The sequence below is a fragment of the Nomascus leucogenys genome, chromosome 7b (genome assembly GCF_006542625.1).
Source record: "Nomascus leucogenys isolate Asia chromosome 7b, Asia_NLE_v1, whole genome shotgun sequence".
In the NCBI taxonomy this organism is placed as follows: domain Eukaryota; kingdom Metazoa; phylum Chordata; class Mammalia; order Primates; family Hylobatidae; genus Nomascus; species Nomascus leucogenys.
This window is the reverse complement of record NC_044387.1, coordinates 86,437,331-86,463,303: the sequence shown is the minus strand read 5'-3', so window position 1 is coordinate 86,463,303 and position 25,973 is coordinate 86,437,331. Positions and strand designations below refer to the sequence as shown.

Sequence of the window (25,973 nt, the reverse complement as noted above, 5' to 3'; positions counted from 1 at the left end):
ATCTAGATAGAAACAAATATAGATACATTTATTTATACATGTGTGAAATGGTTTCGCTGTGTCCCCACCCAAATCTCATCTTGAATGACAGCTCCCATAATTCCCACATGTCATGGGAGGGACCTGGTGGGAGGTAACTGAATCATGGTTGGGGGGAGTCTTTTCCATGCTGTTCTCACGACAGTGAGAAAGTCTTACGAAATCTGATGGTTTTACAAAAAGGAGTCCCCTGCACATGCTCTCTGGCCAGCTGCCATATACGATGTGCCTTTGCTCTTCTTTTGTCTTCTCCCATGATTGTGAGGCCTCCCCAGCCATGTGGAACTGTGAGTCCATTAAATCTCTTTCTATTATAAATTACCCAGTCTTGGGTATGTTTTCATTAGCATAATAAATATGCTAATGTGTCTGTATTAACAGCATGAGAATGGACTAATATGGTGTGTTATACATATATAAACAAGGTGGCCTGGCAATTAAAGGAGGAAAGGACCGATTCTATAACAAGAATTCAGGTAAGGTTTCACATCAACTGTGACTGTGAATTGAGTCTTACTAATTGAGGAAAGAGGTCACTATAGGAAAAACGGAAGGAAAGAGGAAGACAGATAGAGAATGAGAATATAAGAAATAAAGAATTGTGGGGGATGGGGGTCCAGGAAGGAGCGCTGTCATACCTTCACAGCTCCTCCTGTCTGGGCCCAGCTCATAGCCAGGCTCACAGGCGCACTGGTAACTGCCCAGGGTGTTCAGACATCGCTGCTCACAGCCTCCACGGTCAGGTTTGGCACACTCGTCTTCCTCTATGAAAATGGTCATAGTTATAGAACAACTATACATATATATTTGTGTATGTACATGAAATGGTTTGGCTGTGTCCCCAACCAAATCTCATCTTGAATGATAGCTCCCATAATTACCACGTGTCATGAGAGGTACCTGGTGAGAGGTAACTGAATCATGGTTGGGGGTTCTTTTCCATGCTATTCATATATATATGAGGGTGTAAATCTTTCTAAAAAACTACCATGCTTAATGGTTCCAAATAAAATGGAAACAATTCATTGCTTCCATTGCTTCCATCAACAAAGGAGCAGGAACAACGTATAAGCCCCTGATGGATAACGTATACAAATTCATGTTGCTGCTACCTAAGCATCGTCAAAAAACCCACAGAAGGCCTGGAAACCTATTGCTGGGCCAACTGAAGATCACCTTATCTCAGACACAGGGTGTGTTTTTCTGAATTTGAAGTCAAATGAGGATAATGAAGCCCAGGCTTTTTTCAGAATGAAATTTAAAAACTTACTAAAAAGCATAGCTTCAGCAACGCTGATTTTACGTTATAGTTTGATAGATAATATCCGCAAAAATGCTTTTAAAGAAATATCATTATTAAGAAATGGATTGTGGTGAACATAAAAGATATAAAACTCAGAAATTGACTAGATCTCTTTAAATTTAAAATACTGTGTTTCTTATATAGACATTTTTCTCCAGAAAATATGATAACCCCCTATTTTAATAAATATACATACTGTATAATTGTACAAACACAAAAATATACATAAAATATATATATAATATATACTATTTTTAAAAATGTATATGACAGGATACTCCATAATCTCATTCTTCAGGAATAACCTAATATGAGTTAGACAAATAGTAAACAGTCTCTGAAGAAATTATGTGTCAATAAGACACTTGATTTTAATAAGTAAATATATGAATATCACATGAAAGAAGCTTGATAGCATGTTTCTTCTACGAAATATATCACATACAGAAAATTTCAAACATGTAAATGGAGATTTTAATGAATTCTTTTAACACCTGTAGTAAAAGTGCCAAGTTTTTCTATCTTTCATTTCATATGATGAATAAAATAGCTTTCAGGGAAAATCCATTATACTGTTCTTCTTTAAATTTTGACAATATTTACATATCTATCACTCTAAGTTTTGCAATACACAATTGAATCCTTTATCCTATCCTATATCATTTATCCTATAAAATCAATATAGAGGAAAATTTTGTTTTCTCTTCCCACAGAAACATTTTATTCTATAATGACACACAACATAAGTGTCAATGAATTTCCTAAATGCATATGTGATGTTAATATTTTCACCAGAATATTTGCTTTCTTTTCACCTCACAATACATACAAAATACGGGACATAAGAATAAACTGAAATGTAGTTATGCAATTCAAAATCAAAGCTGATCAGAGATAATTATTTGTCAAAAAGACATTTTAGATATCAGAATATTCTGCTAAGGAGGCCATAAATTATTTTCAATGTGGGGGAATACTAGTCTGAAAGGGAGTAATGCTGGCACCTGGAAACAAATAGATAAACTTCATGTCAGTAACCGTTTTCTGTTCATGAATTCTTGGTTGGTTATTTGCATTGCAAATATTTTCTTTCTGTCTGTATATCCTTTTCTGGAACTTGCTGTTTTGACTATTTCATAAAAAACAGATGGTAGAATATCCTAATGGAATTCCTACCCTGTGCTACAAAGTTCTAAACTCTAGTATTTTATTAATAAACTTTTCTATCAAAACTCTCCAAAATATCCATATTCATATTCAACTTTTAATACAACTTTCTCTAGTTCTCCCCTAACTCAAAGCTAAACACTACAATTATCCTTGATAAAGAAAATCTCACGTTTGAAAATTATTTCAAATTACCTTTGAAAAAGTTAGCAGCAAACCCTGCTTTGTTCACAGTTCCATCAGAAACAAACTTCATCCACAAAGTATTGGAGGTAGATCTTATATCTTCAGGTTTGTCATAACCACAGAAACGCCCTATCAAAGGGCTGTTTTCACTGGTTCCATCTCTAACTTCCAGGTAGTCATAAGCACAGTTGTCATGTCTTTCAATCTGCAACAGAAAAAAATATGTGAACATATATGTTTATAGATAAAACATCTATAGGAGGATAGATGTCTTCTCAGTGCCATACTTTTGATTTGTTAATATAAAAAGTTGTTTGTATCAAATGAGTGTACTTGAATGTTTCTCATGAGTGTACACTGTAACAGCCATGAACAAAGAACGTTATTCTAGTAGACAGGGAAGGATAAAAAATAACTATGAAACAGTACATCCACATGAGTCAGGATCAACAGAAACTAGTTGTCTTTTAAAAGAAAATTAAACTACAAGTAGAAATTCTTCATTCAATAGAGGCTGAAAAAAATTCAAACTTAAAAATTATCACTAAAAATCTGGGCCTGATATGCTGCTGCAAGTAATATATAATTTTTTCTGAATCATAGTTATAAAAATTGCTCCACAATATTTCAATAAAATCATTATTTTATTCATAGAAAATTTGGATTCAAATTATCTGAACAAATGTAGCACTATTTTTGGTTATAAATCTTTTTGAAAGGAAAATCTGATAATATGGGATCACTGTTCTTCCTTAGTCTATTGAATTCTTTCTCCATAATTAACCTGGCTGTGTAGAGAAAGACTACTATATAGTAGAATCAACAGTGGTTTTCTCTTTCCCAAGGAAATATGGCCTTGTTTGGATGAGGTTTTTTACCTCAACACACTCCTCTCAGCCCAGATAATCAGGGGAAACTCAATCTCTTTCCTTAACAAATGAATGCAAATACCAGGTCAGACTATTGGCCTATGACACTTTATGGGGAACTACATGTTCATGGACCCGTGTTTCAGCCCTGGGCTTCTAAAAACAAACCCCCCAAAAATCAAAATTTATAAACTGTTTTAAAAATTGTAAGACAATTTTTATGTAAAATTCTTGCTTTTCACCTTTCACAGAAGTTGACCACTAGAACTAAAGTCTTCATAGAGTCAACTGCTTATTAGGTGTTTAAAAGCAGAAAGCAGAGATATCTACAATTAAAACACCATGAAAAGTATCAAATCTTGTCAATGTCACTCAACATACAATTCGTTAATTTACGGAACTCTGTTACTAGTGTTAAGGAATATGTAGAATGTCATGGAATATCGGGGAATGTCCATGGAACTGCAACTTGAATGCATGAAACTGCTGGTATAGTTGGTAGAAAAATCTGTTTTCTGCCTTATCAATACACTAACAATAATAGTTTTCAAATTAGGATAGTATAAAGACAAATAAAAAAAATACACTTTGAAACACAGATTTAGTTAGAACTAGGTAGTACATTTGCTGCTTCCTAATCACAAAATACTCAGTGCCTACTCTCCACTAGGCACTCTCCCTGCTTGGTATGCATCATTCAGAAAAATATCAGACAACCTTGCCCTCCTGGTGCTTGCATTCTACTGATGAGTAGCCAGAAAAGGAACAATAAACAAAATAAATAATTAAATAATAAAATGTTAGAAAGTCACCAATTCAATGGAAAAGTAGAAAGTGTAGCAAGATAAGAAGTGTGAGAAGATGCCTATGGCCTTACCACCCTGAAGGTTCCTGATATGATCTGATCTCAGAAATTAATTAAAAACAGGCCTAGTTAGTATCTGGATGAGAGAGGTATCAGAAATTGGGTGTGGGAGAGAAGGCTGTAATTTTAAGGTAGGTGCTCATTGGGTACTTTTCATAAATCCATATTTTTCCTAAAAATAAATTATTTGTGTGTGTGTGCAATTATGGGAATAAATGGAAAATATTTATATAAAGAATATCTAATTCTAAAAGCACATTTTAAAAACTAACTCAATTGGTCACCAGGGGTGACAAGTCCAATTTGGCCAAATATATATATATATATATATATATACACATACACACACACACATATATATATATACATATAAAACCTCTTATCTCAGTCTTTAATAGAATCCCTTCAAAATCAGGGTTCTCTATAAATATGAGAACATTTCCAGATGGCCAAAGGCTGTTCTTGGTCAATGGGACAACACAGAAAATAGTATCTCAGATTTCAAGTTATAGACTTTGATAACAGAATAAATGACAAAACTGTAGACAAAATAGCCAAAGGTCTTGGCAAACCAAACTATCCTCCCCTGCTAAAGCAGCACAGAATGAACTGCTCCTGATTCACAAATCCTATTGGAAGAGGGGGAGAAAGAATGAGATAGAAAACCACAAGAATTGAGAATACACAATGAAGGAAGCAACATCTTGTAGTAGAGGGTCCATTAATAAAAATAATATCACGACCAAGCACGGTGGCTCACACCTATAATCCCAGCACTTTGGGAGGTCTTGGCAGGTGGGTCACATGGTCAGGAGTTCAAGACCAGCCTGGCCAAGGTGGTGAAACCCTGTCTCTACTAAAAATACAAAACAGTTAGCTGGGCATGGTGGCAGGCACCTGTAATCCCAGCTATTGGGAGGCTGAGGCAGAGAATTGCTTGAACCCAGGAGGTGGAGGTTGCAGTGAGCCGAGAGCGTGCCACTGCACTCCAGCCTGGGCAACAGACTGAAAATCCATCGCAAAAATAAATAAATAAATAAATAAATAAATAAATAAATAAATAATATTACATTGCTTCAAATTAGAAACCAGGCTAGTGTAAAAATTAAAAAAAAGTTAATTAAAAAGGGTTTTAATTACTATTTTAAGAAGATTATTATTAAAAATTATGGTACAAACAAGGAAGACAACACAGTTCCTATTGAAAATGAAACTCAAAATTTCAGATTTCTTCAATGATTAAAAAGAAATAGGATAATTTAAATTGCCTGGTCTATGAAACTCACTTTATTCCTTTAAGAGATATACAATCATTCACTTTACATTTTAGTTTACAGCGTATTCACTGGTTACTTAGTAAAAATTGGAATTTTAAATATTTTATATGATAGAGAGTAAATATTTCACAGGTAAAAATAGCTAATTATAGAGTTAAATTCACTAGTACATACTTATGCATTACATATTATTTACATATTAAATATGTACCTGGTATTTGGGGTAACAACATTCTCACATAGTGAATGCCACAGATGTTGAGTTGCCTAGAAAATAATATATGCCTCATCTACATGAATTTATGATATTTGGAAATACATTATATCTCTACGACAACAATTCGAGATATCTCATCAATTACCTGAATGGTCTTCAGTTACTTATTTTTCCAGTTTAATCCTAAATGCAAGGCTTGCACAATGAATTTGCTCCATTTGTACTAATTATAATTATACTTCATCAGCTACATCAACACACGAGTGATAACAATGAGCACAAATGAATATTTGAGTTATTTTGTGTCATTTGTGCAACATTTTCTTGAGCTATATCAAATTACTTCATCAATTACTACATGGAATGGATAGAAATAAATATGGTTGAAACTAAAATGTGAATCAAGTCCATCGATGTTATGCCAGTAACTTTAAGCTTCATCAGTAAAAGAACACCAAAGGCAATGATTTATAGAAAGAAAGAATGAAAGAGAAAGAAACAAAGAAAGGAAAGAAAGAGGAAGGAAGGAAGGAAGGAGGGAAGGAAGGATGGGAGGGAGGGAAGAAGGGAAGGAGAGAGGGAGGAGAAAAAAAGAAAAAAGAAAAGAGAAAGAAAGAGCAGTTTCTTTTTGAGTTAAAGCATGGATACAGTTCAGATAACTGGGAGCTGAACTCAATGTCATGTGTAATTAAACACACAATAAACATATAATAAATAAAGATGATACAGATTTCTTATACACTTTAAGGTAAGCAGAGGATAAACCATGTATTAATATGACAAGTTTATCATAATGTAAACAGACCTAATATCTTCATAGAGAATATAGGGAAAGTGATAGTAAGCTCTGAACAATTTTCAGAAAACTAATAAGTAAGTGATATCAGAAGTAGATCCAAACACACAAAGAGGGAAGAACATGTACAAAGACTAGTCAGAGGGATTCATAGTACATTTCACTACTGAGGGTTCATATCTTTAATGCAGAATGAAGAGAAACCATAGAAAAAGTAAGTGATTTTTATTTAGCAAGAACTAAAATAAATTTAACCCAAAGTGGTCAACTTCTTATTCTAAACCTGCCAACCTGTACAGAGTTTAGTGGTCAGTGCATGTGGGTGAGCTCTGGCACTGAAGGAAAGCCAGCCCTGGAGGTAGGGGTTAGGCCCAGGCTTGGGACCCACTCACATGCTTGCCTTCATTTGATAATCAAATTTCCAAATCAAAATACCATTGCACAAATATCTATTGCAGTATCTAGTTATTTATAAAAATTTCTGAAAACTTAGAAATTTCTAGATAATAATTTTTAGTAAAAGGTATCCCATGCTCCCTAAAAAATTAAAAATAGAATTACCATATGATCTAGCAATACCACTTCTGGCTAAATACCCCAAAGAATTGAAAGCACAGTATTTAGAGATATTTGCATGCTTACGTTCATAGCAGCATTTTCACAATAGCCAAAAAGTGGAAGCAATCCACAGGTTCATTGATGGATGAATGGATAAATAAAATGTGGTATACACATACAATGGAATATTATTCCACCTTAAAAAGGGGTACCTAAAGTTCTCTAATTCATAGAGACAGAAAGAATGGACACTGCCATAAGGAATTCGGGGAAGGAGGAAAAAATTAGGGTGTTTTTGTGTGATGGAGATAGTGTTTCAGCTTTGCAAGATGAAGAGTTCTGGAAATTGCCTGAATATTTCGAATCTACTTCACACCACTGAACTGTACACTTAATAACTGGTTAAGATGGGAAATTTTATGTTATGTATATTTTACTATAACCAAAGATAGCTCTCATGACTTACAATGTAGATTTAAAACATAGCTAATGTAATCAGATATAATTAATGCAATCTAAATGATGCAACTTGTATAGAGAATATTATTTTAAACGATATACACTTGGAGCAATGTTAAAGCTGTTTTATGCTTTGGGGGAAAATGTTAAATAAAACTGATTAATAAAAACAATGCAAATGAGCGTTTATCATTAAAAATTAAAAATAATTTTTATAATGAGAAAAATCTAGTAAAGTCTAGGAAATAACGGTATAAACAAAAGGAACATTGAATAAAAAGGTGAAAAGCTTAATATATGATTATTTTAAATTATATTATCTTGTTTATTTAATAATGTTTATTAGTAGTAATATTTAAAATTAAGTTGACACAACACATGAATAATTACAGCTCAAAAAAAAGTTCAAACATGTTAAAAGCAACATCATAGGTCTTGCTTAGGTTTATTTTCACATGAATGGTTTATTTAACTGCTGCCACTTCATTTTTTTTCTTCATGATACAAGTATTTTTAGATTACTCATAAATTTAATAATTTTATCGTAAACCTGCTATGGCCAAATAATATTCACTTGACAGTATGTGAACAGTGGCGAATAAAACAGACATGCCTCTGATGGACTGACACATAATGATTAAACAACAAAAATGTATAAGTGAAGATAGATACAAAAGGAAAGATTTGAATGCCATAATAGTATATTAATAGAATACTGACGCTTCTCTTTACTACTAGACCTGGTGACATAAATGCACAGAGCCAGGGCTTGTTTTCGATCATAGTGCTACCAGTTGTGCAACCTTGGGCAAGTTTATTGAAACTAAGAAGTGCTAATCTTTCAGACACAATGATAGCCTAGACCGTAATTCATGAAGAGCTGCGTAACTCCTCTGTTTTATAGTCATTACTAAAATATATTCTCAGCTAAATTCCCAGAAATAGTACGTGGCAAGCAGAAAATCCTCAACTAATTAAAACCTCCTTATCTCGGCTTTTTAGTTCATTCACAAAGACTAGTCTACTTATCATTAAATTAATAAAAAATATTTAAAGGATTTAAAGGATTACTTTTATATAAGCAATCTACCAAGTACCAAGATAAAAACTTATGTACATAGTTTAGAATGTTTCAGCTCGCAGCTGTGGTGGTTAAGGGTATTAATCAGCTCTGGTTTTCATAAGGAAAGTATCACCAAATCAGAATGTGTAGTAATGTTGACAAGTACCTCAAACTTAATACCATTTGAACTAATGTATGTGGTAATTTCAATTTAAACAAAAGTAAGCTCCAGGTTTATTTCACTTCTGCTTTGGTGACATTCCTTTGAAGTTGTTACTGTAAACATTTCCAGCCTTCCAAATTTTTCTCTTTTGTATTTCTTCTTACTGAAAGTTCTCAAATAAAATAATAGCACTAGAAGCTTCTTTACAAATGACTCTGCTGCTAAATAGAGAACAAGCTTTCCAAATTACTTTCAGAGGGGATCTATATTCATATACAAACTCACTTCAGTATACTGGTCTTAAGAAATAATGTATCCAATAACTACCAGAGGAGAGAAAGCTTCCTGTATTAGTCCATTCCAGATGCTATGAGAAAATATCACAGATAGGGTGGTTTACAAACCACGAAATTTATTTCCATAGTTTTCAAGGCTGGAAGTTCAAGGTTAAGGCATTAGCAGATTCAGTGTCTGGTGAGGGCCCTCTTCATAAGCGTTGCCTTTTCATTTTGCCCTCACATAGTAGAAGCTCCCTAGGCCTTTTTTTTTTTTTTTTTTTTTTTTTTTTCCTGAGATGGAATTTTGCTCTTGTTGCCCAGACTAGAGTGCAGTGGCACAATCCTGGCTCACTGCAAACTCTGCCTCCCAAGTTCAAGCAATTCTCCTGCCTCAGCCTCTTGAGTAGCTGGGATTAGGGGCACCCACCACCACACCCAGCTAATTTTATATTTCTAGTAGAGACGGGGTTTCACCATGTTGGTCAGGCTGGTCTTGAACTCCTGACCTCAGGTGATCCACCCGCCTAGGCCTCCCAAAGTGCTGAGATTACAGGTGTGAGGCACAGCACCTAGCCCCTAGGCCTCTTTTATAGGAGCACTGATTCCATTCATGAGGGCTCCACTCTCATGACTAATCACGTCCCAAAGACCCCACTGCTAATACCATCACCTTTGGAATTAGTGTTTCACCATACAAATCTTGGGTAGACACAAACATCCAGACCACATCACTTCCCAAATGGTATAATTACAGAAGCATCGAGTTTCTATTACCTGCCAAATAGTGTTCCTTCCTGCTCAAAGATTCCTGAAACTCATTGACAAAGACACATAGACTTTATTTCAGCACTTTCATGAAAATGCAAATGGCACTGGCAAGGGTAAAGCCATGACATAAATTCACATAGAAGCATGAATGATGGACAGCCAAGAAGTTCTTTAAAGTAGATTTCAACAGCATGATAGACAAGTTTATCTTCATAGTCCTTATATCTGAAGAGGAATACAGTAATATAAAGAAGAATAAACGAGGCCAGGTGCGGTGGCTCATACCTGTAATCCCAGCACTTTGGGAGGCCAAGGAGGGCAGATCATGAGGTCAGGAGATCGAGACCATCCTGGCTAACATGGTGAAACCCTATCTCTACTAAAAATACAAAAAATTAGCTGGGCGTGGTGGCACACGCCTGTAGTCCCAGCTACTCGGGAGGCTGAGGCAGGAGAACCGCTTGAACCTGGGAGGTGGAGGTTGCAGTGAGCCGAGATCGCGCCACTGCCTTGCAGCCTGGGCGAAACAGAGCAAGACTCCATCTCAAAAAAAAAAAAAAAAAAAAAAAAAGAATAATAAACAAAAATATAAACAGTTTTTGAAACAAGGCAAAGACTAGCATCAGTGAATAAAAACTGTACTTTGTCAGATAAAATCACATAATATTGGAAATTTATGAAAACATTTTGATTATACATTTTCAACATAAATATGTATAAAATGTATAATACCCATATTGAGAACATATGTAAACAAAAAAATTGATATAAACAGATAACTGACTAAATTAAACAACCACCTAATGACTATTAGAACAAATAAAAAAATATATAAAGCTGATTCTTGATATTCATACTAGTTACATTCTATTAAGTTGCTCAGAATACTGAACTAGCAAGTACTGATTCATTGCACCTAGGGTTAGAGTTCCTGTGAGATTCTAGTCACAACATTTTGTTTTGTGCGTTTCTGTTTAAAGACGCATTAATACAGGTTGCCTATTTATTAATACTGAACTCTTACCCAACAGCACTATATATACACCATACATGTCTGAAAGAAGATAATCTGACACGTATTTTCTCAGTAAGGCACATCACAGCCGGCAATGGGCACATTAGGTGACTCAAAATTTGCTGCTGTGTACACGTCCGTGAATGACCCAGAAGGCACTGCAAATATTAATTTTAGGCTTCCAAAATTTTAGTAAATAGGCATATTTTCAAATAAAATCAGGATCAAATGTACCTGGGTTTTAATGCTCTTTTAGTACTCACCGGTGTGACACTGGGTTAGTGGCATAAACTGAGTTTCCTTACCTAGAAGATTTAGATGTTTATTAGGCACCTTTAAATCCTGTTCCTTGTGAATTTCTTGAAACTCAGCATCTCTAGTCTAAAGTCAGTCTAACTTCACCATACCAGGTACTCCATAATCTAAATCTTTCTTATCTATCCAGGCTTGTTTCCCTCTGCATGGAAACTTACATGGCTTTAATAAAGAAAGGATATACTCATTTCCATCTGCCAACCGTCACACACTCATACATTGACTTACATGTAATCTATCCATCCATTTATATCATCTATTACCGAACATTAATCTCACAAACAATGTTGCTGGAGAAAAAATGATCAGAGACACAGGTAAGATCCCAGCAAAATGATCAGAGACACAGGTAAGATCCCAGCCCACTGGTGGACATATTCTAGTGGGAGAGACAGATAATAAACATGTACATAAAGAGATCTGTAGCATAAATTCCGGTAGTTGGAAGTGCAATTTACTAAAAATAAAACAGAGTGATGATTTGGAGATAATTGTAGGTAAGAAAATATTTTAAGTAGTGTTATCAGCCAAGAACTTTTTAAGAAGGCAGTAATTAAGCAGAGATCCAAATAAAGTAACGGCAGAGTAAAAGCAAGGACCCGAGGCAGCGGAACATCAGTGGTAAATGCTGTGATGTGGGAGTAAGGCTGGTGTTTCTGAGAAAGAGAAAGAGGGCGAGACGAGCTGACACAGAGGCGGTGAGGAGGAGCCAAAGAGCAAATCACAAGTACCGTGGCCCACGATAATCGAGTCTAGATGTTATTTTAGGTGTGATGGAAATCCCCTGTCACTAGAGCAGTGTCATAATCTAACATACATTGTAAAAGCGTCACTCTTATTGTGAGGTGAAGAACGGGATATGCAGAGCAAGAGTAGAGACATGAGGCTCTTGCTGTGAGTTCCAAGCAAAGGGGGGATGGTGAGAACAGTGGTGGTGTAAAGTCATCGTGTATGGGGTATAGTTTGAAGACAAAGCAACTGAAATATGCTGATAGATTGGCTGCAGGGCTTAAGAGAAAAGGTAGAATTAAGGATGTTCCTTGGGTAAGTGGTGACAGAAAGTACTGAAATCGTACTGAATAAACAGAAGAAGAGTGGGTGTAGTGAGTAAGACAAAATAAGCAAGGGTTCAGTTTTGGTCATGTAAAGACAAGAGATCTACCAGATATCAAAATATGTCTAACATATAAATAAGGGAGGCAGAAACATATAGAAATAAAGTAATATGAAGACAGGACAGGAAACTAGAGACAATAAATAAAATTTACTCTCAGCCATTCTATGACATGACTTTTCCCAGGTCATAAAGCATAGTCATCACTGATTCATTCACTCAGTAAACAAGTATTTATTGAGTGACTACTGTGTGTCAGGCACGGTTCTAAGTGCCTGAGGTGCAAATCTTTTCCATTTGTCCTTATGTTATCTTATTTTTGAAGAACTATCACTGCTATTGCATTGATAAATAAAAACATAAACTACAAATCAACTAAGGTAGCAACTGAATGCATCGGTTTTCAGGTTGATGGAATGAATGCATTTTCTGACATCACGTCTATAATAGAATTCCACAAAAAACTGAATTACATATTAAAAGACAGTTAATCTCTTAATTCTTGAAATATCACAAAACAAAGCAAATACATTGGGTGGATAATTTTTATGAGTCTTTTTTGTCTAAATCATGGGTGAAATTTTTCTACTCAATTTTAGTTAACTATCCACAATAAACTGGTCTATTTGAACAGTATTTGCAAACCTATTAGTCCCTTAAATTAACAAAGTTCAACTGTCAATCAAGTAATGGTAGAACCAAAGTTTCCAAAAGTTCAAAAAAAATGGTCAGGAGCATAAAATACAACATAATGATTAAAGTAGAAAGTATATTTTTTTTTGGTAACAAAAGAAAATACATCTGGGAAGTTAAATGGTTCATGCAAGGGGACAGAGACAAGTACTGAAGAAACAGAATGTACAGGCTTGCAGATGAGGATGAGAGAGTCTCTGGGTTTACTGGCAATGCCTGGATTCTCCTGGTGCTCCTGCTGCAGGTACAGACACACAACCATGACCATGGTCACTGCCCTCAGTAGGTAGTGTTCATAGTGCTCATTACTACCCACTGGGTAGTAGGGCTCATTACTGCCTTCTGATCACTTAGTGAATTAGTCTTCCAATCAGTAAAGACTCCATCTCCAATCACGCATCTAAATTTCTAACCCTGGCTGGGACCTACCACCTGCATCTCATTGTTCTTCTCCACTTCAGCTTGGGCTCTCAATTTCTAGACCAACTCTGATTTAAATATACTCTGGAGTTCCTGAGAAATTCCTCTATTTCTCGGCTTTAAATCTTTAACTCTGTTCCTTTCATCCCACAAAAATGACTCATGGGCCAGCGTGTTAGTTCTGGACCCAGACTTTGATCCAAAAATTCTGATTGGCCTTTGGTTTCTTCTGGCCCTTCATCTAATAACACAACGATGCTGCTGATCTCCCTGATGAATATTTTTAAGGAGGTTGAAAGCTCGTCAGAACACTTAAAATCCCTATTTTTGATATAAACAATTATCTGTGTTATGGTAAAAAAAAAAAAAAAGGTGAAAAATGTTTTGTTCCTCTTACAAAAAAGACTTTCTACCTTTTAACCTCTTAGTTTAGAAGAGAATTAAAGTTCTATTACTTAATGGACCCTCTTGTGAAATAGGCCTGTGCATTTGTCAAAAGAAACTATTGTCAGTACTTCAAACATTCTAATTCAAATAGCACAGATAATGTAAACTCACTTTAATCTTCTTGAAAATGTCTGCAAACGAGGAAAGAAGAAAAAAAAACCCTTTTGCTCTTGATGTTGCATTTTATGAGCGATCCTTTGCTTCTTTGCTGATTAAAAGGCTGACTCTCTGTTTCTTTGCTGATTTAATGAGGATTCTCTTAAATGCCATTGTCGTTTATGGAGAATATGTGCCAGGAAGATAGCCTAAAAGACTTTACCTCAAAGGACTGAAAGGTCAGTCCGACGTGGTAGCTCTCAGACACTGTTATTTTCCACACACATTCTTTCATCGGGCGATAGTCATCAGGGTAATTAGGAGACTGAATCTGTCCTTCATTTTTGCGTATCTCACCTCCACAGATTGCTGAAGAAAGCCAAAAAACAAACAAATAACTAAGCCTGGACATGCCATTTCGTTTTCATTTTCTTCTAGGGTAACACTGAAGTTCAGCTCCTGTAGCTCAGTACATTAAGACCAGGCTATAAAAATCAAAGTTGACTGGTTGTAATGTAGTAAATATTTATGTGGTAAAAAAAACCTAGTCAAGTAACTACAAATATTAGATAATGGTCAAGGAATAAATAAATTTTAATCCTATCTTAACAAAAAGGTATTTTTTTAACCTTTAAAAACCTTTAGTGGCTTTGTGAATTCATTCTCTGTGAGTTTGTTCTGTGATTCTCTGAGCTGCTTCCTTCGGTCTTTTGACCACAGGTAAAATAGCTCATCAGAAGAGGAGCCTCATCCTGAACAGAACTCACTGGGTCTCTGGCAGTGAGTTAGTGTCATGTGCACAGCGTCCGTGACTCCCTCCAAATAATCCTCTTCACTACTAGGCAGTTAATCCTTAAAACAAAATGCTTCCGTTTACTTAAAAGTTTAAGGGAAGCAGAAATCTTCTGTCTTCAAAATTACTTTAACTGCTGTAACTAGGAAGTGTCTTGTCCACCCACAACCTGGCAAGAAAGGAGCTGGTTTTAAAGCCAAGAAAGCACAATGCCGGTTTATTGTTTTAGAGAAGCATAAAACAAAGCATTTAATAAGTCCTTCCTCAAATGCTGACTCTCTTATTTAGATAAAGCATGCCTCAGAAATCGGCACAATTACTTTCTGTGCAATTTCCTCTAATAAAAAGTATTTCAGGAATACAGGGACCAAACAGACACAAAATCGGTACAAAGGAAAATGATAATTTCTTCACAATGTTTTAAAACTATCATGAAACAATTAAACTTTAAAAATTCTTGCACCATTTGCTATTTTCTCCACACATCCTGAACACATTTAGATATTATTGCATCACTGATACTAGAAAACAAGTTGTTCTTGCAATTTAAATTTACTGAGTATTTTTATTAAAATTATCTATATGAATATTATAATACAGATTCAGAAAAATTCACAATTTTAAAATATGGTCACAATGTCATTGTAATGAAATTAAGAAACAAACATTTCTGTTGAGATATAAGATGAACTACTCTCTAAAATTCAATGTGACTTACCTTCATAGACAGCTGCAAAGCCTTTTCCTACCCAATTACTGCTGCTACGAAACTCAATCCACATTCTGCTGTCTGTAGAAGTAAGAACTTCAGGCACTTTGTCCCCACAGAATCTACCTAAAACAAATAAAAGAATAAAGAGAAACTCCTAAATAGGACTCTGTATTCTACGTTCTTTTTGTACTAGCCACAAATAATATGTAAAACTGATTTAGTTCACATTTCCATTCCAAGTGATTGCAGCCACAACTATGCCTTAATATTTACTTACTAATGGTAGATAAACAAAATAATGTCTTCATATATATTTATAAAGTATTTGATCATCAGCCTCAGAGTAGCTGACTGATGTCAGTAGTGTTACCATACGTAGATGTAAGATGCTTACTTAAAAATAATATTTGAAAAAGGTCAAATGATGCATCAAGGTGGGGAATATTATTTAATGGGGAACAGAAAAAAGGTGCAAGTCACCCTAAGAAAGTGGTTTCAAATTGTCACCTGGCCAATAGCAGGGAAATGACGTGGTTAAGAATGTGCTCTCGGCCAGGCACAGTGGCTCACGCCTGTAATCCCAGCACTTTGGGAGGCCGAGGTGGGGGGATCACAAGGTCAAGAAATTGAGACCATCTTGAACAATATGGTGAAACCCCGTCTCTACTAAAAATACAAAAATTAGCTGGGCGTGGTGGCACGCGCCTATAGTCCCAGCTACTCGGGAGGCTGAGGCAGGAGAATCGCTTGAGCCCGAGAGGCAGAGGTTGCAGTGAGCCGAGATAGCACCAACGCACTCCAGCCTGGCGACAGAGCAAGACTCCATTTCAAAAAAAAAAAAAAAAAGAAAGAAAGAAAGAAAAGAAAAGAAAGAAAGAATATGCCCTCAGCTCAAAGCAGAGTTCTTTATTCACCCAGGTTCAACAGTAACTCCTGAGGAAAACCCCAAGGCTACTCTTGGTACCTTTTATCACTGCACACATTCCATCTCATCTATAAAGCTATAATCTGTAGACTATATCTGTATAGGCAGAATAACTAATACTATCAGAAGACTTGAGCATAATTTCTAATTTCTTCTAATTCTGTATCCAGAAATATGAATAACAGCAAATGAATATAATACCTGTCATTCCTTCCTTCCTTCCTCATCTTTCCACAAATATTTATGCTTATGTCTGCCTCTATGCTCTAAGCTTTCACATGATCACAAAATGCTTAAATATAACAAAGCACATGCAATAATTCTACAAACATGTTATCCATTTTTATGTGTCTCTAGAAATGGCGTACATAGTTTTAGTGTATGAAAAATGTAGCCGACTTGCATAAAGCAAGTTCATACTAACAGCTAATAGGTGAAGACATATCTTCCTAAATTGCAAAGCAAATTAGAGGCAGGTAACACAGAGCAGTGTGTTTTAAACTGTAGTGTGCATCTGAATTTCTAGGAAATCCATTAAAATGCTAACCCTAATTCAGAGGATGTAGAGTGAGAGCCAAGTTTCTACAATTCTAACAGCTTTCCAGATGATTTCGATGCTACCAATCTAAGTGCTGCACTTTTTGGAGCAAGGTCTTAGAAGAAACAGTAGGGAAAGCTTTTCACATAAAAACCAGGATCACACGGCCTCTCTCTGGTGGTCCATTATACATTGAGCCATGTAATGCTGATGGTGCTCTAAAAAGAAGTGTCGTTCAGAATTTTAGCTCTAGATTTGTTTCTCTAATATGAGTTTAATGAAATATTTTCTTTGGCTTGTGCATACATATGTAAAAAATTGCTTCATCTAGGCTAAGAAACTAAATATAGAAGACAATGTTTTCCTCAACCTGACTTACCACATTAGTTCAATTCTTCATTTTTAAATATTTCTACGTATCTCTTGGATTTACTATGGCTGCTGTCACTTTTAATACAATTGTGCCCATTCAGTAGGTGTTAGATGTTAAAAGAGCTGTACAGTTCATCAACGCAACTGAGCAAAACTACTTCTAAAAGTAAAGAAAAAGTTACAATCCCAGAAAAAGATCAATATAGAGTAGATGCCTGCATGCTCCAAACAGCTCTCACCTTTAAGTAAAACAGAGGGCAACAGTAAACTGCCTGTGCAAGTTAATAGTGTGGTCTGTGGTTAAACGTTGGCAGCAGACTTTCATGAGCACCAGATCTGAGCTACAGTTTATGACACAAACTACAAATGTCTCTTCTCAGCCACAGAAAACTCTCTGAGAAGCAAAATTGTGATGTCTATAATATAATAAGAGTTAATATGCTTGGCATAGGAAGCCAGCTACCAAACATGTACCTAACAGTTTACACTACTGGCTTAGCAACAAAACAAAACACACAAACACACAACATGTACACCCACAATTAGTTTTTTTAAAATCAAAAACTGATTCTTAAAGCAAAAATACAGAAACACTGTGAGGAGTACTCATGATAGGCACAATATATGAGAAAGCTATTCTCAATCATTATGTTCAAATCCTAGTATCTACCTTATAACTTAAGCTAGCTCAAATTAATCAGTCAATGTATTTATCCATTTGTCTTGGAGTATTTTTGGTATGGTTGAAAAAAGTATAACTAACATAAAAAAATGTTAGTCACACACATTTTTAACTCTAAGATGACTCTTGAGAGAATCGGTTGGTTTTTTTTGGACAGGACAGAATAGATACATAGCCACATAAGAGGGAAAAGATATCTTACCAAGGAGAGGTGATTTTCTCCAGTACCCGTCTCTTACTTCAATATAGTCATACCAGCACAAACTACTCTTGTATAGATCCATCGTTGTAAAATTTAAAACAATCTGCAAAACGGAGGTAAGCAACCCACAGAGTAAAAATGATTGTATCTACATACAGTGATTTGATTCCTAAAGGTAAGGAACCCTGGTCTGCAGTAAAAATGCATGTACAGCTAATTATTTTTCTATGTTATAATTATCCTAATAGTTTTTTCTGAACCAAACCTTGAAACCATGTTTTCCCATTTTCTTTAACTGTTTTACAATGACAGGAGAAGTACAATATGAGTAGTTGAACAAACTAGATATTTTAGCAATTAACAAAAAGTTTCTGTAAAGTTAATCTGGACAATTGTAAAGCAAACAAACTTTTATTCAAATAGTTTATTTTGAATTTTCCCAAGATAAGCATGACTTGAGCCATGAAGAATTATAATTTTTCCATGAAAGTCTTTTTAAAAATAATTTATTTCAGAGATGACCAGTCAGACATCTATAATTATGTTAAAAATAACCACCATGTGCCACATTCCCAGAACATATAATATCATTGTGTATGTTGAAATGTTTTAAATACAGCCCTAGAATTAGAATTTATCCATCTAATGATAATCAAAGGCAGATGTCACTATGTTTCTCTAGATCCAAATATGTATATACAAAGACCTTTCAATTTAGAGCATCTTGTACATGACCCTTATTCTGTGCTTTGTTTCAAAATGATGCTGTTGTGTAAAGATAACTCAAGAGACAATTCTAGGAAAGACGACTTTCTTACTGCTTTATTAAAGGACTTCACTTTTCAAACAACTCTTTTTTTTCTTACTTGATTACACCAAAAGTAAAGCCAAACTTACACGAGACATGTGCTTATCTAATGCAATGAAATTCATTTGGATTTTTTTTCACATTCAAAAACTCATTCTAACTCTATTCTGCTTAAAACATCGGAGATGCTTAAGGCTCATAGTAAGCCAGTTCTCTTCTCTAGAAATTGTGATGGACTTTGGCCAAAAACAACAAATTATGAGTATTCGAAATGCTCCTACTACAAAACTATAGTTTGTAGCAATATTCAAAAATCCCTTTTGTGAAAATACAAAAGGCTGAAGTGAAAGAAGTCTCAAGGAATAACAAAGGAAGGAAGAAAAACAAGAAGAAAGAAAGGGAGAGAAGGACAGAGGAAGGAAAGAAGGAAAATAAAAACATAATCAATACTGAATCTATATTCCAGAAAAGTATTACCAATTCTGTGCTGGAAAGTATGTGCTTCTCCCCTTTCTTGAACACAATATTTAACCTAAAGGTAAGCACTAATTATTGCAAATCAATGCTGAATGAACTTACTTCTTTCCCAAATGACACAGGATAACTATAAATATTTCTCATGGCATCTCATATCTAGGTACCATAGTGATCAGTGGTGAAACTGTACACCAAAGTTGGTTTCAAATATCCGTATAGACTAACATGTACTTTCCTAGTAACAAAGAAAAAAATCTGCCAAGGATAAGAAAATAGGGATGTAATTTTTTTAAATGTAGTACATTAAGTTGTGGAATAAGTTTTTTTTTTTTTTTTTTTGTATTGGAGATGGAGTTTAGCTCTTGTCGCCCAGGCTGGAGTGCAGTGGAGCAATATTGGCTCACCGCAACCTCCACCTCCCAGGTTCAGGCGATTCTCATCCCTCAGCCTCCCGAGTAGCTGGGATTACAGGCGCCTGCAACCATGTCGAGCTAATTTTTGTATTTTTAGTAGGGATGGAGTTTCGCCATGTTGGCCAGGCTAGTCTTGAACTCCTGACCTCAGGTGATCCACCAGCCTCGGCCTCCCAAAACACTGGGATTACAGGCGTGAGCCACCGTGCCTGGCCGTAAATAGGTTTTAATAGAATTGTTCATTTATTTTTATCTTCCTTGTTTGTAGTTTATCTTCTTTCTGTTTTTCTTTTTCTTCACCTCATTGTAAGGTTCCGTTTTTTAAATGTTTACAAAAATTTTCAAAATATCCAAAGGCAAAGCATTGATCATTTTTTTCCCAATAATCTCAATACTTGATTTTCAAAATGCTTTAGTATCTAATTTATTTTTATAAATTTCCCAAAATATTTTCTCCTACATCTCTAAATACCAATGCAACATTAGACTATATTCAGGATATAACTAGGAAATAATATCTGGTTTTTCCCTATAACTTTGTGTTTACTTTAAGTCTGCTCCAAATACTATCACTGCCTGATACTACGTTTCATTTTGCATTTATATTTTCCCTATAGCAACCCACCAAGATTTCAACTCGATATGATTATATAAGAACTCATTTATTATAGCAGGGATAGCAAAACTTGAATATAGACACTAACAGAGACTCCCCCAAGGCTCACATTCTGGCTTCCCTCTTAGATTGAAAGGGTAGTTTTATAATGATATGCAAATAGCTTCTACTGCCTTCTTCATGAGGAGAAACAATAAAGCTAAATTAGAAGTATGTGTATTATCAATTTCATCCAAAATTAAAAAGTGTGTTTGGATTGCAAAGAAATAGTTAATATTTGATCTCTTGAAACACACACACACACACACACACACACACACACACACACACACACACACAGTTGGATGGGGATAACTCTAAGCAGAAAATTTTTCTAACTTGTTTTTAATCTTCTAGTTTAAACACCAAGCACCATGGAGGAACGTAACCGGCCTGACATTAACATGAAACACAGAGTCCTTTAAAAGCAGAAAATGTAATAAAGATAGGTTTTCTAAAATCAAATCATAGGGCTCTTGATTATAGACATAAAATTCTGGCCTTTGACTAAGGTTGCTAGCAGGATTCGTACTTGAATAACAAATCAAACACACTTGGAAAATATCTGGTTGTTTTACATTATGTTATTTTATGTAAACATATTGCATCTTTCCCCAAAGAATGATCAAATGAAAAATACAAAACACAACTATATAAATATTTTATTTTTGACGTAAATATAAGTAACAACTCAAAATTAATTACAGCTCCCTTAGAGTATGAGATTGAGGGAACAATTTTAAGATTTCCTGTAATCTGTTAGGAGTCTAAGTTGCAACGTTCAATAGATGTCACTGCTGCCAATTGTGCTTATTAAAGACTTTGTTTTCCAATGCTGCAGAGTGAAGAATCCTGAAGAAAGGCAGATCAACAGTTCAAGGGACTGGATGTCTGCGAGTCTCCAGAGAAAGATATAATCAATGAACTTTTTTCAGCACAATTAAGATATTATTGGCTACCTAAACAAATTCCATGAGCACCACAAAAAAGGCCAATTAGTGTAATATTTGCACCATACCTTATAAGGCTGAAGATAGAGAATGTACAAACCTTGCCAATTAGACTGAAAAAAGAGCAAGATAAACTAGATTGCTATGCTATGGCCAGAAGAAGCCTGGACAAGTCTAGTAAACTTTCTAGAGTGGCAATATTTTTTTTTTCCTCAGAAATAAGGCTCAGAGAGAGTAAATCCGGTATCAGTAAACTATAACCCATGGATCAAATTCTGCCTGAAGCCTGTTTCTGTATAATTTCTATCGGAACCATTCCTTTACCACATGTTGTTTATGTCTGTTTCAATGCTACAGTGTTAGAAATCAATATTTGTGACAAATACTGTATGGCCTGCAAAAACAAATATATTTACTGTATGTTCTTTCCAGAAATGTTTGCCAGTCTCTGGAATAACTGATCCTTAAGGTTTTGTTCAGCTCTGAAATTGTGTCATGTTATAGGAAAAAAAATACAACTTTTTCTACATCTGGAAGCTATTCTTGATTGGGAGTCAGAAGACCTGGTTTCAAGTTCTAACTTATCAGTTTGCTGGTTTACTTAAACATTCTGAGATTGAATCTTACTGCTGTAAATGGGAGGTCACCATATCAGGCTTATCTCACCAGAATTAACTCACAAGACTTTAATTGAATGATGTGGAGAAAAATACTCAGGTAATCCCAAAGCACTATTAAGATTCTTACGTATTATTATTTTCATGGTATATATTCAGACATTCCTCACAATATAAACCCTGAAAAAAATATATAAGATGAAGTATTACTCCATTTCTTTATTCCATCTATGCTCTGAAACATACAAACATCAGTTTGATGACAGGTGGAAACCAGCAGTTGAATTATTCTATTAAAATAATTTTTCTGCTTAAACTTATGTGATAACATCTGACTTTGAAATTTTGATGAATCATCACTCACTATTCACCAGAACATTTTTATACCTCTCGCTACAGTTTGCATGTGTATGTGCCTCCAAACTTCATATGTTGGAAATTAAATTCCAGAGTGATGGTATTAAGAAGTGACCACTGGAAGCTGATTAAGCCAGGAGGGCTCTGCCCTTAGAAATGAGATTAGTGCCCTTATAAAAGGGCTTGAGGAAACAATTTCATCCTTTTATCCCTTTGTCCCTTCCAACCCTTCAGCCAAGTGAGAATGCAAGAAGAAGCAGAGAGGGAGAACTAACCAGATACCTGAATTTACAGACATCTTGACCTTGGGCTTCTCAGCATCTACCTCTGTGAGTGAGAAATAAGTTTCTATTGTCCATAAATTACTCAGTCTGAGGAGCTTTGTTATAGTGGCATTAATGGACTGAGACTTCTCTTTCATAAATTCCCACTACACCCCTACATCTAGTTAACTGTCAAATTCTGTAGATGATATTCTATAATATCCCTAAAAATACTCCTCCGCTTCTTTTTCCTTTTTCATGTCAATGCTGGCTGTACTTCTTTTCTGAATATAATGTAATAGTTTCACGAGATGTGCTTTGGCTTTTAATTTTACTCTTCTCCATTTCAACCTACACTTTATAGCCATAGTAATCTCAATAGAGTTTGCTTCCCATCAAGGTTTTGGAATCAACGACTCTAGTCATAACCCAATTTTGCTGCCTAATCTTTCATTATCTCAAGCACATAAACTTCATCCCACTCATCCCTAACTTCTTGCTATTGTGCTCTGACAAAATATTCCAATCTCAGCTCTATTCCCATTCCTTTACTTAAAGTGAACATAATTCTATGTGGATTCTACTTTCCCCTTCCTTGTTCCTTGAAATTATTCATATCGCTCAAAATCTTTATTGAATGCTACCATCTCTTTAGTCATGCATGGATCTTCCAACAAGATCTGAGCTTTCCTAAAGTCCATGATAAATTGTATTTTCTTTTTTCAGTTATTTTTCAAAGTTTAACCATTGTATTACTAGGTTATAAGTTTATAATACCAATAATTTATTTCACACATCAAAAGATACATCTATTTTAATAGAATAAAAATGTATTCATGTAGTAATTGCTAAATTTAAGCAATGTCTTTGGCAATATAAATACGCTATTGTGAATTGACTCCATATGTGTAAATCATAGATGAGTGATTAAAAAGAAATATCTGCAAAAAATAGTCAATAGCTTCTAAATGGGTTATATAGGAAAACAGAAAATATTAAGACTATTCAAGACATAAGCAATCTGCCCTTGTTCAAAGGTTAGTCAATTCTAAGGCATGCAAGAATCAATACCATGAGCTTCTATCAGCTCAACACAGCTACCCCCTCTTAGCTGCATATTTTGGATTGTTGCCAGCATGAACCATGCAACATCAAAGAATAGCCTTAAATCGAACAGAAATCCCTCTGTACCTTGGCTCAATCTAAGAAAGATATGTGTGTGAACTGAAACCCTTATTTTTTGATTGTGGCATAACATGTGTGCACAATGTAAAAGTTACCATTTTAACCATATTTATGTGTACAGTTCTGTGCATTAAGTACATTCACATAATTGTCCAACAATGACTGTATTTTTTAAAGAGAATATTTTTCTCTTGCCCAAAATAACATATGCTTATTGCAGATAATTTTTTAAAGGAACAAAGAAGACATAAAAACTATTTGCAAACTCAGCAGGTACAAATAAGCATCATTTTGTTATATATTCTTCCATAAATTTGTCTCCAATGTACATAATTTAAAATACAGAACTTCTCATGCCACTAACTTTTGATTTGCCTTAAATATTTCATAATATATTGTAAACATTTTCTCAAATCAGAGTTTTCTTTAAGTTTTCAAAATTTATTTTGTTTCCAATTTTCACTATTATAATAAACAGTTACCTTTGCACAGACTCAGATAATTGTTCTAGGATAAATATCTGGGCAAAAGTGCAGGTACATTTTGTAAAATGTAATACAAATTACCCAATGTGCTCCTAAAAGGTTATTTAAATTTCTACTTTGAGGAGTTGCATATCTTTATGATCACTTGATATTAACATTCAATTCTATCTTTACCAATATGACAGGTGAAATATGACAACTTATTGTTAGTTCAAATAGCATTTCTCTGACAAAAATGAGATTAAAGAATTTCATATATTCATTGAATACTCGCATTGATACTTCACTAAATTTTCTACTTTCTCAGGCATTTTCTGCTGTGGGGTGAATCTTTAGTTATCAGTTTATAACAGCTCTTTACATATGAATGACCCAATGGTCCCTCATCCTTATGTGTTATAATAGTCTCCGTTTTCATTTTTATTTGTGCTTTTTTGTATTTTTATAAAAACAATTTTGCGTGGATAATCTGAACAAGTTATTTTAAATTTTCTTATTTTCAACTCGTGTATTCAACATATCTTTTTCAGAAAGAAAATAAAGCATTGTTTTCTTTAGAAAACTATGCAATATGAAGTAGAACTTGTTTAATTTTTTCACATATCCTCTAAAATGATTTAAGTATTATTTACTGAGAAAATCCATTTTCCCAATTTATTTGAAAAATGATCCTTACAAATACATGACAGAAGTTTTCTATGCCCTCACGCATAATTCTGGTCTTTTTAGTTTGCCCATTCATACAGAAGACTTTTTGACATTGCCACAGAATTTGAATTCCTGAGGCTTCATAATGTTTTTCTATCTTATAGTGCAACCCACTCCCCCATATTACCATTGTCTGTGAATTTGCCAACTATTTTATTTTTAAGATAAACTCTAGAAAAAATTGGTCTGGTACAAAACAAAAATCTATTGGAATTTAATTTGGAATTACTATACATTAATTTGACAATAACGGATAATTTATAATACTACACTTTTACATTTCGGTTCATGACGTTATTCCTGCTTATTTTAGTCCCACAGTAAAGTTTCTAGTTTTCTAAAATATGCTATATTTTAATATATTTGAATACCTCTAGTCTTGCTTAACTTTTGGTTGATTATTTTGATTTTAGAGAAAAGAAAACATTCTCTATAACTGAAGAAAAATTTAATAATTAGCTCTGGCAAATGTCAGATGCCACATGTGTGATGTTAGATAAGTTACTCAATCCTTTCTCTACTTCAATTTCTTTGTAATATGAAGATAATTCTAGTACTAACTTCAGGAGGGTGCTGAGAAGATTAGAGAAGCTTGGCACAGCACCTGGTATAGTGTAGGCACTCAAGAAATCCCAGGTTTTTTCTATTTATTGTATTTTTAAAAAATTCCTTCTACTCCTATTTATTCAATTGTTTATCATTATATATTGAATTCTAATTCAT

The 25,973-nt window shown here is 34.6% G+C and overlaps 1 protein-coding gene across 2 annotated transcripts in view; it reads right to left on the bottom strand.

Moving 5' to 3' along the window:
* The window catches only part of TLL1 (tolloid like 1), a 237,708-nt gene that overhangs the window by 53,773 nt on the left and 157,962 nt on the right, over positions 1 to 25,973 (bottom strand). For both annotated transcript variants that reach the window (XM_030816298.1, XM_030816299.1), the window contains 5 exons: positions 18,333 to 18,435; positions 15,620 to 15,736; positions 14,332 to 14,477; positions 2,705 to 2,900; positions 678 to 803 (listed from right to left, as the gene is read on the bottom strand). In XM_030816298.1, the coding sequence (XP_030672158.1) occupies positions 678 to 803; positions 2,705 to 2,900; positions 14,332 to 14,477; positions 15,620 to 15,736; positions 18,333 to 18,435 (688 nt within the window). The remainder of the gene's footprint in view (positions 1 to 677; positions 804 to 2,704; positions 2,901 to 14,331; positions 14,478 to 15,619; positions 15,737 to 18,332; positions 18,436 to 25,973) is intronic.